This window comes from Pocillopora verrucosa, chromosome 11 (genome assembly GCF_036669915.1).
Source record: "Pocillopora verrucosa isolate sample1 chromosome 11, ASM3666991v2, whole genome shotgun sequence".
NCBI lineage: Eukaryota > Metazoa > Cnidaria > Anthozoa > Scleractinia > Pocilloporidae > Pocillopora > Pocillopora verrucosa.
Genome location: NC_089322.1, coordinates 20,647,922 through 20,667,356, shown reverse-complemented (window position 1 = coordinate 20,667,356; position 19,435 = coordinate 20,647,922). Strand labels below are relative to the sequence as shown.

Here is a 19,435-nt window from a genome sequence, read left to right as displayed (position 1 = left end):
GGAGTCATTTCCAGTGTATTCGTTTAACAGACACAATGACCTCGACAGAGGTACTTAATTCACGTGTCAAACAACGGACCCACGTGTCTACATTCTGACAAGTAAATTACGTATGGAAATGGTGATACGCTTGTGCGTTTTCGTCCGTTTGTTGTGAGTGTTTAAGGTGAGTAAACTTAAATTTGTAATTCATTTAGCTCTTGAACTTGATGAAGAAAAAGATCTATATTTCGAAATATCAATTCTCCTTTCTGATTTCCCGGCAATTCCATTCATTTTAGTTCTAGGAATCTTGCAAATTAATAATGTGCAACAAAAAAATTGTATAGGTTGACGAGATAATATAACTTAGATATTAGATAAGTTCTAATTTCTTTAAAATTTACTTCTATACTTGGAGCATTTAGATCGTCGATTGCATCGCGACATATCAATAAAACGGTATTGCGTTACTTCATACAGTATTAATATAAATCTTTCAATGCCTATCTCAAACAACTATAATGCATAGAAATTGGTTTGTTTTCTGAAGCATTTTCTAAAATATTTGGAGAGATGTCGAATCTGTTCTGTTTTAAACGGACCCCATTGTTATTGTGTGCAAATTTCAGATAGAAAATATTGATTGAAGTCATCTATTTTTGTTTGCTTACAAATTCGACGCGGTTTTAGAAACCAAAACTCTTAAAATATTTCAGTTCAGTCATCTCCGTAAATTGACTATCGGAGTGTAAAAAACGAGTTCTTCAGCGCCTGAAATGAATAATCCTAACATAATCTCTCTCGGCTTCAGCGTGTCGCTTAGTCCACGTTTCCTAAATACTGGCCAATCGAAGACCGGCAAACTATAATCAACAGCAGCGTACGTGCTTCGTTTCATCAAACGCGGAAATACAAAGAGAACCATTTTTTGCAAACCACAAAATTATTTTTCACAAGCGGAGCGGAAAATGGTGCTAATTTTGTTGATGTTTAAAACATCTGATGTGGTCGTGGCCGAGTAAAAATTTTAATAACTCCGACAACTAACGTAAACTTCCGGCACTCGGCTTCGTATTAATCACGTGACACGATCCAAGGCGGAAGTACCGACTAGGATAGACAGACGGTTCGACAGTTTCGCTTCTACATGAAACCTCTGCTATTTGGTGACCAAACGGTAAGTGATTCTTAACTATTCATGGATTTAAGAGAACTTGTAGCTACGCAAATGACTTTTTGCAAAAACACGAAAGGAAGCATCGCTAAAGAATATAAATTCACTTTTGTCACGTAATGCAACATCAACACGCTTGCTAGATATTTTGTCATTAGCAAATTATTTCGCACCTGCCTCGCTGTGTTTAAAGCGAAACATGGTGGCATCTTTTTCGAGTTTCGAATCTAAGTAAATTGCGCACCATGTCAGTTCGTACGCGACAATGGTATGAATTTCAGCTTCTTTACGGTTTCCACTTTGAAACAGTCAATACTTGTTATAAATATCTTATGCCCCGCATTGCTTTGGAGCAGTCAAAGAAGTTTATTTAATTGAGGAAAGATTCCTTAACTCTTGGGCTACTGACGTGGTAAAAGCTTGAATAATGAACTCATTCCTAACGACTAAATGCTCGGATTTAACCAACAACTTTCAGATTTCTCAAAGTAATGTCTGCAAAACACTTGTGTCACATAAGCCATACGTTTCATAAGAGCATTTGCGGTCGCCAGCTTAACATTTGATGGTGACTAGGAAGAGGGAGAATATAAGAATCTGACAAATCTTAAATCATTTTTAAAAATTAAGCAACAGAATACCGTTATTACACAATCATTTTTGTAACCACCATTACACAGCTCTTTTGAGTTCCTGTTATAATGTTTTTATTGATAGAGACTTTACATTTTCCTGTACTTTCCTTCACGCACGTCCGCCTCTACTCCGCCAATACCTTTTGTTAAGACGTAAGTTTCTCCAAGAGCCGGTTGCGCTTCATTGCCCTTACGCATTTTGCTTTGATTTATGATTACTTGTAATTTGATGTTTGTCACAGTTAACGATTTATTACTGATTTCTCAGAAATGATGTTCCACCGACCGGGAAGGGGTCAGGGAGAGTTGTCGTTACAATTCGAACTAAATGACCCCTGATTCAGACAAAGCGTATTTATTTTTTACACTTATCAAGACTTCCTTCCATGCTTTGTCACGCTGTTTTAATGGAATCGAATAACTACACTGGGAAATCCGGTTTTAAAGTGAACTCTACAAGACTACCCCCCTTAATTAAGCAGCTTAACGATGGATAATAGGATCTAGACAAAGGGGCCGAGAACGGATACCCCAAGTAGAGGCAAATTTATCAAGATCGTTCGTATCCCGCGAAACAAGAACTTATTCCTTGAATTTTGATCGGGAAACTTGTAGTATGAGGAATTTATCACCTAAAGTTTTAGATGAACCAATACAAGTTTCAACAGAGAGCTAATGAGCGATTGATATGACGAGAGAGGACCTTCTGTAGTATAGGAATGATATAATGTGGATTTGACCGCAAGCTGTCAAAATTCTGCTTTGAATCAAATACACAACTGAACGCCTCCAAGAAAATTAAGCATGGTCAGTCATGGCAATTACTTATTTACGTCACCCATGGCCGTGAACACCATAGAGTGTTATTTTGAGTATCATGCGTATCTATGAAACTGTGAGCTTAGGACTCTATTTCTTAGTCAGTTTTTGAGACGTTTCGGAAATGATGAAAAGAGATTAGACCAGTGTTGAAGAACACCAAACGTAGAACGCAAAGAATATTCCTGTCTTTTCTAAATGGAAATGGTTTTGCTTTCAAGCGGTCGACTCATCGATGGTTTTGGAATCATAGATGCAAATTCAGCGCTTTTAAGAAAAATTTGTAATTTGCATGCATCGCACAGTGAGTTCCGTTTCCCTGAACTAATTAGCGAATTAAAGGGGGCACAGACTGAAAGTCTATGTTGAAGTGATTAACGTCAGTTAATTACAAGGTCGTGGACCCATCGCCACACTAAAATTTATTATATCGATTCACCTTTTTCGTGTTTTATAAACGCTGAGAATTTGAAATGCCAGTTGAAGGTAGAAAAATGTTACTGAAACGCTGAAGTTCTGAACGAAACTCGTCAACTAAAACTTCTGAGGGACTCGATATTACTGTTCAATATCACATCATTGTTTGGAAATATCATTCGTATTAAGTTCCAACGAAGCGTTAAAACACAATATCTTGCTTTGTTTTCTTTTTGGTTATTAACAATTATTCTCAACGGGTAAAAAACCTTTGAATCTAAATGTGCTGAAGCAGACAAACAACAAAGAGGCAACACTGTACTTAAAGGGAATAAAAATGATGAAGGATTGTGCGACACTAAACTTAAAACTTTCGGCTAAATTTTACAAGATAGTATCATTCCCTTAGTTTAAACAAGATTTGTAACGATTATTTTATTATACCCTTGAAAAGTAAGCAGCTAGACAACTCATTACAGTGAAATAAAGTGATTAAAAACACGATCCTTTCTTTCAAGTCGAGTAACAAAAAAAAGAACCGGAAATTGTATCGCTTGGATCCATTACATATCATACTCTATAATGTTTGCTTGGTAAGTTTTGATCGCATATAACAGATCGAATAGCGTGGATATTCCGTCCAAGTCAACTCTATGTTTTAAGATGATTCATTGTTGTGAAGGTATATTGTACCCAAAACTGATCTTTCGCGTTCACAGAAAACAAACTAAGAGAACACGAATCAGGAATAAATTCACGTTTCCCGGGAAGATAAAGTGCGTCAAGAAGACTTCATGTCATATTACTTCGGATTAAAGGTTCAAAAATGGATATTATTTTGTGGAACTGATGAATATTGAAGGAAAGATGAAGCAGAATAATAGAACTTGATTGAAGCAAAAAAAAGGGTTAGATTTTCTCGAATATCTTGGCACATTTTTACATTTAAATCATTTTTCGAGCCTCCAAAATTGTAATTTTTAATTCAGGAAATTCAGTCACCATCGTTTGCAAGTTCGGGAGTTTTAGGAACATTTGAGATGGAGTGGCAAACCCTACACCGGAAGTAATTCTCGTCCTTTAAGCAAGGCAACCACATTGTTCTTTTCAGCCGATGATACTGCCATTCCTTAACACAGATTAATTTGTCCCTTATTAAATCACAAGGCAAAATAAAAGCCGAATTTTAAATCAAAGTAACTAAATTCTGTCACTTTATTGCAATAGCAGCACGTGTAGTGACGCCAGTAAGTTGAATTCGCTTATTCCTTAGATAAAGGCCGAGCAAGCTACGCATTTTTATTCAAAAAATTGTCCATCAAAAACAACCAAAATAGTAACACAATAAAACTTACCCCGCGCAAAAATCGTCGTCGGCAGGGAACTAACTAATGCAGTCTTCTACGCGCAGACCCGCGCGTTAATCGCGCGTGATCCGCCATTTCGATTGTTTTCGTAACATTTTTCTTTAGTACAGCTGTAGTTTTGTGTTGTAAATCTAAAAACAACTAAGCAAACTGCTTAGATACTGTGGAAAACAAAAAGACAGGTTTTTACTCATGTAAGCATGACGGTAAGTTACGAAACGTCGATTCTTAAAATAAATTTTTGGAAATCCGGAATTTGATATCGTTACTATTACTCAGTAGTATGAACTCGGAAATTGATATCATGTCTGAGTGGCTCCAAATCCTTTTGGTGGAAATCAAATCTTCTGTCAAAAAAAATGAACGTTTTGTCCTTTTTAAAAAGGGCCTCTCAGGAAGAAATGCTGAATAATTGTTGTTTGTTACTCTATCTTCTCAAACGAATACGTGTCGTTTGAATAACGCGATGCTTATATGAGGTCACTCCGAAATCGAAACTGATCTTGACTAAGAGCAAAAAAGGAAGTTGTTTTCTTCAACAACAACAAAAGCTAGAAATAAACCAAAAACAGTCACTTCTCTTCCCGTCCTGTTCCAGTTTACACGTTCTACACAATCTCCCGGTTGAGTGCTTTCCGAGGTTGCTAATCCTGGTAAGCGAAATCTCATTAATTTCCTACTTCCTTCTTCAGAAAGTTGACTCCAGTTTTGGAATATATTGCATCCTTTTTTTGTTGTCATGTTTTGTAGTAAATGGTGTTCGTTTATTTAAGATCACGCTTCGGAGGAAAATATCGCAGTCAACTATATTGAAACCTGGTTTTTGGAGCAATTTTGCTGGTAAGTTACCATAAAATAAGCACAGCCTCTTTCTGCTTCCTCTTTAAGCTGGCTATAAATTTGAAGACGTTGTTTCTTTTAGGAAATAAGTCGATAATTGAATCATCGACTAACCAATTTTAATTACTCGCTTTGAGATATTTACTGGATCCGTTTTACTTAATATTATGGCTGACCATTGTATTGGTGCTGTCGGATTTATTTTTCTGTCAAAGCCTCTCTCGTTAAACGTTAGGTAAAAATTTCGTGACTCACAGAGGCACTTTCTTCGAAGACTTGATTCGTAAATAATCTAATGAGGTTTTAAGCTCAAGCTATAGGCTATATGATAAGCCACACACTGAAGTTTAAGGATCAAAGACGAAAGCGAAGAAACACGCTAAGTGAATTGCTTCTTACGGAATATTTAGATTGCTATGATGTTGAAGATTTACGGCCATTTCTTAGTTCAGCGCGGTGACTGTTCGCGGCCAACAGAATATTGTTTGCTTTTATCGATAACAACACGCTTTGATCCTTTGTCTGAATTGTAACTTCATCTTTCCAGCAAGGTTGCAAAAATGCTGTGGTATGTCACGTATGCTAGAAAAAAAAACGAAATGCCATATACAAAAGACATGATATAAAGTTTTTCAAAATAGATGTGGATGAATACCTTTGCGAATTTACAGTTGTTTGCAAAAGTCACTTTTCTGAAAGTTCCTTTGAATAAAAATAAGACTGTCTCTTTGGTGAGTCATCTATTAAACACGATATTGCTGAACAGCAAGAAGGAAGAAGGAAACACTTTTGTGATCTTAATAATCAATACAACTCAAGTTACCCCAAAATAACATATGCATCCTAGTTCATATCCTTCCGCCATAGCAAATTTCATCGGGAAAATTTTTGCTCGGTTTTTTTGTAGTTCCTGTATTTCGAAGATCTTAAATTTATTGAAAACGTCTAATAAGCCCTCGTCGGCATGAATCAGGGAAGTGAGAAATATTTCGGTAAATCTTGGAGTTACTTTACTGCCAGAGAAACATCGGTCTTTGGTCTTGATCGTAAGGCTCTTTCCTTTAAAAACCTAGAAAATTATTACAATTACAGTCAAGAAGACGCAACATTAGACTTCTTGACGTCGCGACGTCTCGTTTATCTTTTTACTCAGTGTTGTGTAACGAGAAACGTTCTCACTTAAATCATCAAGTTTGTGAGTGATATTGTTTGTGAGGAAGAAGACTTTGTTGTTGAAGTATAGGCTAAAAGCACCTTCTTTTATCTGCTGAAACTTAATTAAGGTTTGAAACTACGACTTTGACAAAGATATCACTTTGAAGAAATAATACCTAGTATTTTCTTACCGTTCAGCACAGCGACTAGACAACGACGGACAGAATCTGACTCGCTGATCGTTGATCGGATTCTGCAAGGAACTCAACCATGTGTTTATAAAGGAATAGACTACAAGGATGTTTTTTTTTTCTTATTTTCAAAAAATTGCACTTTTATGAGAGAGCCAAAAATGCTAAACACATTTCTCTCCGTTCACCATGTTCATGGCCTTAGAGGAATTTGGCACGTACAAATTGTTTGTGAAATCAAAGGTTAAACACATCTGTTCTTGTCACGAACGGAAGTTCGCCATGTTTGATCAATGCCATGTGAGTTGGAGCGCTTGTTGTCTTGGTGACGTAGAGTGAAGTCAATAGGGGCTTACCACTTCCCATAGTTAATTTATGCTGTGAGAAAGGATGGTTGTTTAATCTATGCAATACTGTAAACATGAATTAAGTTTTTTTTGTTAACATTCCCAATTCACGCGGTTTAAAACCTGAAACAACGCAATTCGTCATTGGGTCAGTTTCTGACGTTACTTTTAACACCAATGGCTGAGCTTATTGAGGGAGAAACTGTTTATGATGAAATTAAAATATCACACGAAAAGAGCTTAGTAGTTTCGTGGACTCAACTAGTAAAAATCCCTTACAAAGGAATGATACTCAAAAAACTGGCAAGAGAAGTAGTGGACTCCATTATCTATAAATTTGGTATGAAGTTACTTGAAAAAACACTGTCACTTCCTGGCCTGAGTTATTGCGGGGGAATGTGTCTGTATATTATCAGAGCTGATTTAATTTCTGATTATTTCTTTTTCTCTTCTCTTTTTTTCTCTCTCTGTTTCTTCCTCTCTGTCTGTCTGTCTGTCTCTGTCTGTCTGTCTCTGTCTTTCCCTCTCTCTCTGATGGTCTCTGCTCTAAATGGTTTACCCTTGTTTTCATCTTTGTAACCTCGTGGCACTTCAGTTTTGTTTCGCAGACTTCTCCTCCTATGTTCCACTTGCGATGTCATCTAAATACAAGATTGAGCCTACACTTTGTATATGGAGCTCTGTTCTGGCTTTTAAAATGTCCTGATGATCTTTGTCTCTCCTACCTTTGAACGATTCCATTTTTATAACCTGCTTAGCAAGGTTAGATCTTCACTTGCATGCGGTCTGTTCATCAAACTTTCCATACCATAAGTTTCTTTTTTTTCATTATTTTATTGGTACTTTTTTATTGCCTTTAAGAAATGATCTTCTTCTGTTTCAACTGCGGGGGACCCAATTCACTAGTGTCCAGTCTTTGTTTACCTCTCATAGCTTCTTGGTACTTAGGTTTCTCAGGCACAATGAAGAATTCTTTCTCTAGGTCATTTAAAATACCTATGTAGGGTTCTTTTTTATTGAGCAAATGTAATTAATGATCTGCAGTTCTGGACGATAAAGAAGAATAGTATAGTGTACAAAATATAATTTTATTTATTCAACTTTTTTCAGCATGGCACATCTTATGTAATTAATGATCTACAGTTCTGGACGATAAAGAAGAATAGTATAGTGTACAAAATATAATTTTATTTATTCAACTTTTTTCAGCATGGCACATCTTATATGTTGTGTCAGTTCAGTGACAGAAAATTTCCAGTCATGTTACCCACGACAAGGTTTTTCAACTTGTCTTAGGGTGATATTTTCTCATCCTTTTTTTGTAGCAAAGTTTCCATCCCATGGCATGGCTTGGTCATGGCCTGGGTTGACTTGGTAAAGCATGGTATGACTCAGTCTACCTTGTCTTTCCTTTGTTTTCATGGGGTGGTGCAAATTGCCACACTATTCCAAGTTTTCTTTTAATCAGAGTTTGATTTTCATGGCCTGTTAGAATCTTTCAGTTCTCTCTTAATTTCATGCGATGTTTTAGCCTTTAAATTTCATCTTCTGCTTGTAATTGCTCATGTTTGTCATTGGTGTCCAGGTGCACAATAACTCTTTTGTTTCAGGCACAAAACAGTTAATGTTATTGAACTGCCTTTTATCACAAGGCAGCTCAGTTTATCTTCTTGATAATTTCCTTTCTTTCTTTTCTTGTAACCTATTGTTTTTTTTGACGTAGGAAGTGCTTCTACATCATTTTTTGATGATATTAGTTGCTATATCAACCTGCTTTATTGGGAGAATTGTTTGTTTTAATGCAGAAGGTTCCAGGGTAACTAACCTCAGGGCTTCTGTAGCCCATTCGTGGCTTTCCTCAAATACTACTACTACCTTTAATTTGTCTGTTGAACGTATATTTTAGTCTAAAAAGGCTTGAAATACTTCAGTATAATGATATTAAACTTTTAGTCGAAATATGGCATATACATAAATTTATAAATTTCACTCTGACTCAAAACTTAAACTCGGTTAAAGAAATTAAACCTTTTATTAAAAAGATACGTTATGACCTAGCTGTGTTCGTTAATTCTAATCCTTTTCGGAATGTTAAATTGAAAATTAAGTTATAAAGCATATGGCAAATTCCCAACCTATGGTTCTATACAAAACAATCGAAAACTCTGTAAAACACTGTCAGCACGTTTCAAGCTTGTAGCATGTAACACTGTCACCGGACGTGGTGGAATAAATCATTTAAATACTGGGGGACTTTAAGTTTCGCAGAGAAGGCTTCCGTATATTTTGCGAATTAAGATTTATTTTCGTCTGTAAACAGAAGAATCGGCGGAAGTATATAAGGTCACGTTCACTCCAACGACTTAGAATCGTGACCAGTTCTTTAATGTCTCCGAAATATTTAGCAATACATGTTAGGAGATAGTTGTGGAGATTTGAGCGATGTTGAGCAGAAGATATTTTCTAGGCGAACTAAACGAAATATCAACCAATGAATCTCACCGATTTTAGGCTTAGACAGTTACATTTTTTAAGAACAGGTAACAGAATGTTGAAAGCTTCCTCGTTTTAATGTCTTCGCTCGTAAAATTTTCACGACGATATACACGCCTCTTGTTAAATTCCAAGTTCAAAAAACTGTATCCATGAATTACTGGGGCTTTCACTTTCGATTAATACCTCGATTCAGAGTAGACAGGAAATATAGACCAGATATACACCCTTAAATACCATATAAGCAGAATTTATGTTTCCGGATCGCAATGTTTCGCTATCAAATCAGTGATATCTCGTTCGTTTACTGAGTTTCGTTCTCTTGGTCTGCGGGGAACCACTGATATTCTGTAGAAGATAATAGGGTCTCAAGGTAGGAAAGGGTAAAACATTTAACCTAGCTGGTTCGCAGCTGAATGTTTACAGCTAAATAGAACACTGTGCTTCAAAACAAATTTGCGCCGATCAAAACAGTGACGGACGAAGTTGGCGAATGATTTGCACTGGAAGCAATAAGGTTTCAAGTTCTTGACCTAAATCATATTATTTTAAGGTGAAATGATGTTTTGCTCAATAGTATGCTTAAAAGTGAAAGAGCCTGTTATTTCTTCTTGGTTTTTTGGCTTTTAATATGATAAACACTGACTGAACCTTAAGGAAATCGTCATGGGTAAATGGTTTCGAGAGTGTACAGGTTGTTATTATCAAGAAACAGGTGAAAGATATCAAAGTTAAGCAATTTAGGAAGCTAATATTCTAATTCCTCACCAGGAACAATATTTCGCATTCAACCATGTTAGCTTGAATCGAGCTCTATCACAGGATACATAAGCACTGATTTACCTCAATTATATAGAAAAAACTGTGTGGTGATTCAACGCAACTCTTAGCATCACCAACACACGTTTATCTTGTATTGAGACAAGTTAAAAACGACTTACTAGTTCCATCGCCGTCAAAAACTCTTTGGCTAAGTGACGTAAAGGTTATTAGCAAGCCTTATCCGTCTAACTATTTTGCCTTTGCATGTCATGCCGTACCAGCGTGCCCATTTTCTCATCGCCAAACGACGAGCTGTCTTCGTTGAATTACTGTCTCGGCATAGTCTCGGAGCTCTAGGACGCGAAATGCTTATTTTTTTTTCCCCGACACAGACAGTGAAACGGCTCTCAGACGTTTTTTGTTAGACAGACCAGTTTTTTTTTCCTCAAAGACGTGTCAGAGTCGAATATCAGTCCTCATTGAAAGATTTGGTTGGCCTCCCATTTCGATTTCGTGACATTCGTCCAGTTCCTCTATATTTAAGTCAACCGTTTTGAGCCTGGTAACCACTGTACATAATACTTATTGGCGAGGCCTTACAAGTGTGTGTTCTTCAGCTTAACTCGATGCCTCCAAAACATATTGCCTCTTTTTTAAGGCAATGAAACAGGGATATATGGGTAGATAAATTGGTGAGCCAATGGTATATTTAAACTGATACGAATTAAGATAACTCATAGGGGTGCGGCCGTCAGCGAATTTTCTTCAACAAGGAGGGGGATGGAGGGGGCTATGTTATAGCGTCTTATTACAACATGAGAGCATACCAAGGATTTTCTATAGATCACTGTTTATTTTGGAACATCAGCTTTGTTAATAAGAATAGCCTGTAAGTTTGAAACGAGAAGGTTTTGTCTCCATTTTTTCCTCAGCAATATTACTTTATTCTATTTTATCTCTAACGTTAGTTCACAGACGTTTTGCTCCATTTCAAGTTTTCCCCTACCACACTATGTTTCGAGCAACATTTAATTATGATTTCAACAGAATACGTTCTGCCGTAACAATTTTACGGGCGAACTGTCAAAGGTGGGGGCAACTTGTTTTACTGCAATGGGGCGAAACCTCTATAAACCATAACATTTTCCATCCAAATAAATGTAAATCAGACGGTAAGATGAAAGATGCAAGATGTACCTTGATGTGACAAGACTGTGTCATTTATCAAACAATGAAATATGAATGACAGTTTTAAAGTTTTTTTTTTTTTTTGCAGAGACAAAAAAACATTTATGACACTGTCCTACAGTCTTGCAGTCAAGCTTCCTCTCCCATTTGAGCAGCAAACTTATTCGACTACTGAAAATCACGCAGCGGCTCTGTCGTTATTAAAGATGGCTGACTCCGGTGGTATGTTGTTGTTGTTGTTTTTTTTTTTTGCCTTTCAAGGCACACGTAGAGGAGAGGGCAATTAGAATTAAATGAGCGGGATTGGGGAAATAGAAAATAAAATTCCAGTGGGTTGAGCCCCTCTGTTGCTTACTGTTGCGTTAGCACTGGTTTCATGATTTTGACGCATCATGCCACAATTTATTCAAATATTCTCGGAAAGAGATCATAATCTCTTGTCTCGGATTATGCCACAGAAAAAATGAACGAACGTCTTCTCTCTCGAGAAGGCAAGAGAATAATGGACTCTAACTCGTACGTTCGACTTGAGTGAAGGAGGCCTAATAACGATGCATGTAGGAAGCAAGATATTTGTGGTAATTCCCTGATCAGACAGTAAGAAGAAGGGTTAAGTTAAAGGGTTAACAAATTTAATGCTTTAATTTTGCAGAAGCTATTATCAGCGTTTCAACCTAGTTTAGAAAAATATCATTATTTTCCACCGTCGAGTAGATCAACTTCTTGTCGAAACTGACGTTGTTATGAATGACTGATCTGCAAGATGCTGACAGGTTACTGTATTCTGCTAAAAACATGTTCAATAATGATGCCTTTAAAATACTTTTTCGAGAAATTTTTTCGTTAAAAATTTTTTTGTTTGCACCAAGTGTGGTTCAATCGTGGCCTGGAAACAAGGAAGAGCTATTCCCATTCACCCTTGGTTTTTTCCGCTTTTTTTTGTTCCATTCTTTGTTTTATTACGGGCTAAATAAGATTATATCTCAGTGGGCGAACTGAGTGTGCGCATGTATGCTTGTGTGGCGGGGGAATATAAAAGGGCGCATGCGCGTTCATTTTTGCTCAGCACTTAAATCCAGTACCCACAAGTTAGTGAAAGGATTAATTATATATATTTTTGGATATTAATTAAATTAAGATGCATTTATGTGCAAATGCAAACAACAAGTACGCGCTGTAAATTAATTTTGTTATCATGCTTTTAGTCAGCTTTATGCGGCGCACATAGACTTAATTTGAGTTTCAAAAGAGGAAATACAAATTACAGTTCACGAAGGAAACACGATGGAAGTGACGCATTAAAATTAATTAATCACCAAACACTTCACTCTTTTCCGCGGATAAAATACTCCAAAGACGTAGACTTGTTAACAAAAAACAATCAAAATCATATTGAGATGAAAAATAATCCCTACTAAACGTAGAAAATTTTTAACGTTAAGATTTTGCGAAAAAGGAAAAATCCTTCGAAACACGCAAACGATAGCATACTGAGATTCTTTAATAAACAAGCAAAACTCAGGCCGCTATCAATAGATATGCACAAACGGTGCACTTTTTTTAACAAAAATATTCCGGGTTTGAAAATAAGAAAGAAAACCTCCATCGTGTTCGTCAGGAAGCCACCTAAAGCCCCAAACGAACGTCATTCGCCCTCTGTTTTGCCGAATGGCAGCTGAGTGCGTAGGAAACTCGCGCAAGCTTTTAGTATTTTGGTTTAACTTCCTCTCTGACCACCTACCGGTCATTTGCACTCATTTTGTCTCCCCTCAACATAATTTAAAGCGGGCTCACTATCCGTTGATACATAAGAGTTTCCTATCCGACTTAGTTCTTTTATAACGAGTGCAGGTCAACTTGACAAAAATCACTTTGTGTGGAATTCGAATTTACCATGGCGGACTCACTGAAGCAAACTTGCTCAGGTAAAGACAGGAAAAAACTTCGTCAATTTGGCCTACGTAATTTTGCTCCTTAATTTCGAAAAATTAGGATTTTCAAATTCCTTGAAATGTCAAATGCGGGATCTTTTTAGCGTCGAGAATATGCTTACTCTAATCTTAACTATTTACAAAAAACAAAATCAATTGGTTGTTTTAACATTTCAGATTGTTGAAGTTTTTTCCAACGAAAAATCGAAAACATGATTTTTTTTAAAATTTACTTAAAACAAAAACAGTTGATTGTTTTAACATTTCAGATTGTTGAAGTTTTGCCCAACAAAGAATCGTGAAAACATGATTCTTTTTTACTTTACTTTAAACGCGTGTATTTCTTTTGTTTCCCATGAAAAGATCCCTGGAAATCTATAATCTGAAATCTGTAAGGAGAAAGTCAATTTTAATTTTAAGGTCATAAATGTCTGAAGGTGTTTTGGTAAGAAGTCTTTCGCATTATTTAAAAAAAAAACCTTAAAATTTTTCTAGGTACTTGCTTTCAAGGAACATCTATCGAGTTTAAATGTCAGATTTTCTAAGTTTCAGTTTGAAGGCATCGCTTGGCATTTATCATAAGACATATTGTGCTTTAATTCTGTTGAATTAATGAAAGGAAAGGAGACAAAATTAACCCAATCGCTTGGTAAAAAATTATGAAATTGAAGAAACTATGAATAAATTGCGAATTTCAAAGGAAAACTAGTTTTAAAACTTTTCCCGATGTAAGCTCGCTGATATTTAAACTTACTAGAGTGCTACAATTCATACGAGACCGATTTAAAGAGGATTTATCCGTTCATTCATTCAAACTTTTCCATTGTTTTCAATGTCAATCCGGATTAATTGAAAACAATGTTTTCAGGTATATCGAGGTGAAAACACTGTATGTGTGGGCGGGATGTGCGTCATTAACTTCGTAAAAGACGTTGTTAGGAGGAATTAAAGTTCTCTCTTTTGTTTTCCTCGTGTAGGAATAAATCATATAAACATTTCCGCTTTTTTTTTACATTACAGTTTCAGATTCTCTCCCCAAGAAACGCGGAACATCCCGAAGTGCAGTCCATTTGTGGGAATTTTTATTGGAGCTTTTGGCGGATGAAAGATACTCTTCGCTGATAACGTGGACAAAACGTGAAAAAGGAGAGTTCAAACTTCGCAATCAGGAAGAAGTTGCGAAGCGCTGGGGGGAACTGAAACAACGACCAGGAATGAATTATGACAAACTAAGCCGGGCTCTTAGATATTATTATCAAAAAAATATCATCAGAAAGGCAGGTGGAATTTTTTTTTAATAATCCGTGTTGACAAAGTAAATAAAAAATTAGAAATTAATTCAGTTTTCGTTGGTAAAGGAAAAAGAGAGGGGAATTTTAGGTTCCAGCGGGATTCATGCTCACCATTTTGTTTCATTTTCCTTGTCTTTGTAAGCTCAAGATGCTTCTATTTCTTGAGGGGGGATTTGCACCAACTATTTAGGGGGCTCTGCGACAATCGTAAAGATTTTTAGTCACAAAACACACTGAACTCGTTTTTTGGATACAGACACAGATAACTCCCATTAAATGTGCTTCTAAAGGGGATGTAGACAAGTTATGGTGACCACAATGTTAAGGAAAAGTCGTAACTCGTTAAAATTTGGCATTTATTTATTACCATTTTCAAAGAAACAAACCAAAAAAGTGTGTGGTCGTATTGATTCATCAAATAACGTGTTTAAAAAAAACAATTTTAAGCCAACTCAGAAAGAGCCGATACTAAAATGCATCTTATATTTCCAAAATTTTTTTCGTTTAAATGATAGGTCAGTGGTCAGCGGTTAGTCTACAAATTTGTAGATCTCCCTTACAATTATAAGCCAATCAAAAATCTTTACGACAGTGGGATTCTGGAGAAGGAGGACCAATCAAAAACTACAGAGAAGCACGAGAAGACTTCTTCCACGCGAGAAGTGTTCCAAGTAATTTCTTATCCAAACTACCTGAGCACCCCAAATATCCCAGACCTCAAAGACCCACAAGAGCCAATCAGAAGTAAGCATGATCTTCACGTGCCATCTGTTTCTGCACGAAACGAATGTTACTTCAGTGAGGCGAGTCATGGAATAAGGCACATTTCAGTGCCTGTTATCATGAAATGTGGTCATCCAACAGCTCTACCACAAAAGGTGATCCCGGCCGATGGCCAAGCGCTGGCATAAAACTTTTAGTCGGGTTTAGCTCGTCATAGTAGTGCAGTTTGTTATAAACCGTACGGATAACCATGTAAGTGTCACGCAGTCTTTCATAAATTTTGGATAGAACAGATGTAAAGCAAAATTTGAGAAGACACGTGGGTTACGGTGCTCTTTTAAAAAGACTGAGTAATACTGTTTTTTTTACAACATTTATTGAATCATTCCTTGCAGTTGTAAAATTTTACAACATTGATTAATTCATTCTACTCTAAGTTGTATAATTTTCGAAGGTCCAGGTCTTTTAAATTAGTGTTAATTATATAATAAGTTAAGAAAAGCGCATAATTTAGCGAGTGAGATTTAGTAGGTGCAACGAGATCAGGGATCAAGTTTTACCTTGTGTTCTTTTCGTGTCTGGAAAAATACAGCTGAACCCTTCAAACAGAGGAAAGATTATCAAACAAATATAATAGGGGGATCGACATCCCTTTTGATCAGAGTGTTCTCAATTACTTCCTGTTACCTTAAGGATAGTAATATATTTGAAAATTTCCTTAAACACTCTGGTGACATTTTGGGGTTTCTTTTATAAATTTCGCTGATCAAATGCGCCTTCTTTTAAGATTCCCAACCCCCCCCCCCCAACCAATCTTTAGAAGTAGGTCAGTTCAGAACTAGTTTTCACTGAAGGAGTGGGGGAGGGAGGGGAGACAATGTGAGTTTGGGGATCGAGAGATTTTGTAAAAAGTAGAAAATGTAAAATATTTTTAAGTGTTGACAGTCAACATCTTATCACTATAATGTGCTTTCGACTAGATTGTAAAAAGTAGGCAATTATGGTACTCAGACCTTTGGTTCATATAATATTATCTTTCAGAATTCGTTAGAAATAGACTTTTCTACATGCCATCTTAGTATTGAAGAAGTAAAAATTTACATAACACAACCAATTTTATTTTTTTGTTGTTATATTGCAAAAGGAGAATATCTAATTAGATTAATCGACAGAAAACATTTTTTTGAAGGATAGGATCTGAATAGAGGTAATAACGAACTCTAGATGTACGGGCGAATCATTTCAATTTTTAGATATCAACTGACACATCCAAAGAAGTTGCGTCTATTTCCCCACTTCCAGTTTTTTTAAATTCATATAGTGACTCATAAAAAGATGTTAATGGTTTAGCTGTCGAAATATGAAAAAGGTCTCGAAAACAGTAACTACTAAATACAATAAAGAACTTTTTTCTAGCCATGGTGAATAAAATATGTTATCTTGGTTTTGAGGGTGAGTCAAACCATGCGAGAGACTGACGTTCATCTCTCTCCAGTGTTTGCACAAAATATTCCCAAAATATATCCTGACAGCTTCTCCCCGTTGATAGTTTGTGTGTTCCCCAAACGCAAGACCAGGGAGGAGGCGTGGCCAAGCGGTTAGGGTGCTGGACTGGTCTGCCTCCTGCCGGTCGAGATTATCAAGCACTTTATGTTTATTTCAGTTGTTGTAAAGCGCTATTGGATAGCAATAGAAATAGTGCCATATGTATATAAAGAATTATTATTATCATTATTATTATTATTATTTCTTCTCAAATATTCTTTAGACTGCATTGAAAAATGACACAGAGTGAAGTCGCCATCATGACTTCTTTAGCGCAGACACTTCTCCTAAGACACTCTGATCTGTCTTTTCAGACAACATCTGCATTGAAGGGTTGACTGATTAGAGGAAAAGAAAGCTTTTTAAGGATGGAGAACAGTAACATGGCGGGTTTGCAAGTGAGGATCAATATCAGTATCTCGGTAACTGCCCACCTACCCCTCCCCTAACTCAACAAGAGTCAATTGATAACAAGTTAGGGTTAATGTTGGGTTAGGGGAGGGGTAGGTGGGCAGTTGCCCAGATACTGATATTGATCCGCAAGTGACAACTAAAAGAAAAAATAGGCTATGGTATAAGATTTATTGAATCATGCCGGGGCTCACATCGTGCGCGCGGCGCAGCACCATAGCTTAGAAAATTTGGTAGCTTATCAAGGCAATAATACTTAGTCGTGATGTAAGTGTACGTCCGTAAAAATAAGACACTACTTTAAACATAAACGAACAACTGTATAGCAGGCTAAAGAAGGGGGGAAAGGAGGAGAAAATGAGCATGTTTGAGTATGTATGTAACTCGCAAATCCATGGCATGTGCGTTTGTGTCATATTTTAAACATTAGTGTATGATTTTAGACACCGGAGTCCGATTTTAGACATAAGTGTCCAATTTTAACCACAGGAGTCCCATTTTAAACACTTATGTTTAAATTCAGACATTAGTAATCGATTTCTGACATCAGTGTTGGTTTAAGACACCAGAGTCGGTTTAAGGCACAAGCGTCTGAGTTAAACACTAGTGTCGGTCTTTGACCACTAGTGTCTGATTTTGGATACTAAAGGCTATCTTATGACACCGCTGTCTCAATTTAGACACAAGTTTCCGATTCTAGACACTACTGTCTGATTTGACAATTTGGATTTTAAACCCTCGTGTCCCATTTCAGACACTACTGTCCGACTCTATAATTTGGACACTAGTGTCCGATTTTACAATTTGGACATTAGTGCACGATTTTCTAGTTTGGACACTTCTGTTTGATTTTATAACTTGGACACTAATGTCCAATTTTATAATGCGGAAAGTAGCGTTCGATATTATAATTTGGACAGAGGTGTCCAAATTTACAATTTGGACACTTTGGTCTGATTTTTAAATTTGAACATTAGTGTTCGATTTTATGATGTGGACTCTGGTGTCCGTTGTTAGACACTAATGTCTGATTTTAGACACGTTTCTTAAATATATACAAGAGAACGAAAACTTGTAGAAAAAATTCACAAGAAAGAAAGATATTTACTTAACGGTGCATCGACGAAGCTGCTTCTAAAAAGTGAATGTAAACATTGATATACAGGCTTAAATTAATACAGAAATCAAAACAAACTCCCCTTTATAAATTACGTAACATTTTGGGACGATATGAAAGCATAAACATGTTCACAATACAACTAATCAAATAATTAGTAACAAGTAATTATCACGTAGTGGCGATACACAAACGGCAATCAGGAAGTCTCGCGGGAACAGCTTGTGCTCACGGTGAATAAACGATACCAAGTCGCGAGACTCGACGGCACAATTGTACGAGGAATTTTTTACTGGAAATGAAGTCAAAAGCTACTTCTCCTCTCTCTGGGTTTTAAGACTCTAATTATGCCACAGGTAGCCCAAGCTCGTACTATGACCCTCCGTGAATTTAGTGCATGTAAAGATGTGTACATCGCACAATGGGCAAACTGTAAGGATTTGAATGGGAAAGAACAGTCTCAACCGAAAGCCCGCTCTGAGTAAAAACAAAGTAACCTCGCTGAAGTTGTTCCTTAAATATCTTGAAATTTCCTGGGTTGAGTTAGGGACAGTTAGCTCATCGGCTTTGATTATATGGAGGGAAAACTCAGAACTAGTTCAGATTTTTCTGAGCTGGCAAAAAAATCTTGTTCTCGACAAGAATAGAACTTTGATTTGGTTGTACTTTTTTTCTGTCAAGAATTTTACACGTGGCAAACACTTCCGGTCTTGCGCATTGATGCATCTCCATAAGTCATCAATAATCGGTGGTCCACCTTCTGTCAAATGTTGTTTGCGAAAAACGCTTTTGGCTATTGAATCTTGCAAGTTTTCTGGGCAATTTAGCGCAAGTAGACAGAAAGAATATCATTTTCACACAAAAATGAAGTATTTTCATTCCAATTTAAGCGAATTATGGGCTATTCACAAACGATTTTTATCCCTCATCTATTTTATTGCCAGCGTAAAACCCAAAGTAAATACTGTGAACGGTTTTGTGACGAAGATACGATTTCAACTCAATCAATGAGATCGAGTCGTGTAGCAATTGTACGGTTGATTAAA

At 36.6% G+C, this 19,435-nt stretch overlaps 1 protein-coding gene across 5 annotated transcripts; it reads left to right on the top strand.

Moving 5' to 3' along the window:
- The first annotated feature begins 23 nt into the window (after positions 1-23).
- On the top strand, positions 24-16,426 carry LOC131772877 (ETS-related transcription factor Elf-4). Of its 5 annotated transcripts, XM_059088838.2 has the most exons (6): positions 888-1,159; positions 4,993-5,047; positions 5,168-5,234; positions 11,459-11,592; positions 14,322-14,578; positions 15,109-16,426. In XM_059088838.2, exons 4-6 carry the CDS (start codon positions 11,475-11,477, stop codon positions 15,502-15,504), a joined length of 771 nt encoding a protein of 256 aa, XP_058944821.1. In that variant the 5' UTR covers positions 888-1,159; positions 4,993-5,047; positions 5,168-5,234; positions 11,459-11,474; the 3' UTR covers positions 15,505-16,426. The 5 variants fall into 5 exon arrangements, with proteins under 5 accessions (XP_058944823.1, XP_058944821.1, XP_058944822.1 ...); XM_059088839.2 differs by lacking the exon at positions 4,993-5,047; XM_059088840.2 differs by lacking the exons at positions 888-1,159; positions 4,993-5,047; positions 5,168-5,234 and adding an exon at positions 24-166.
- Positions 16,427-19,435: the final 3,009 nt, after the last annotated feature.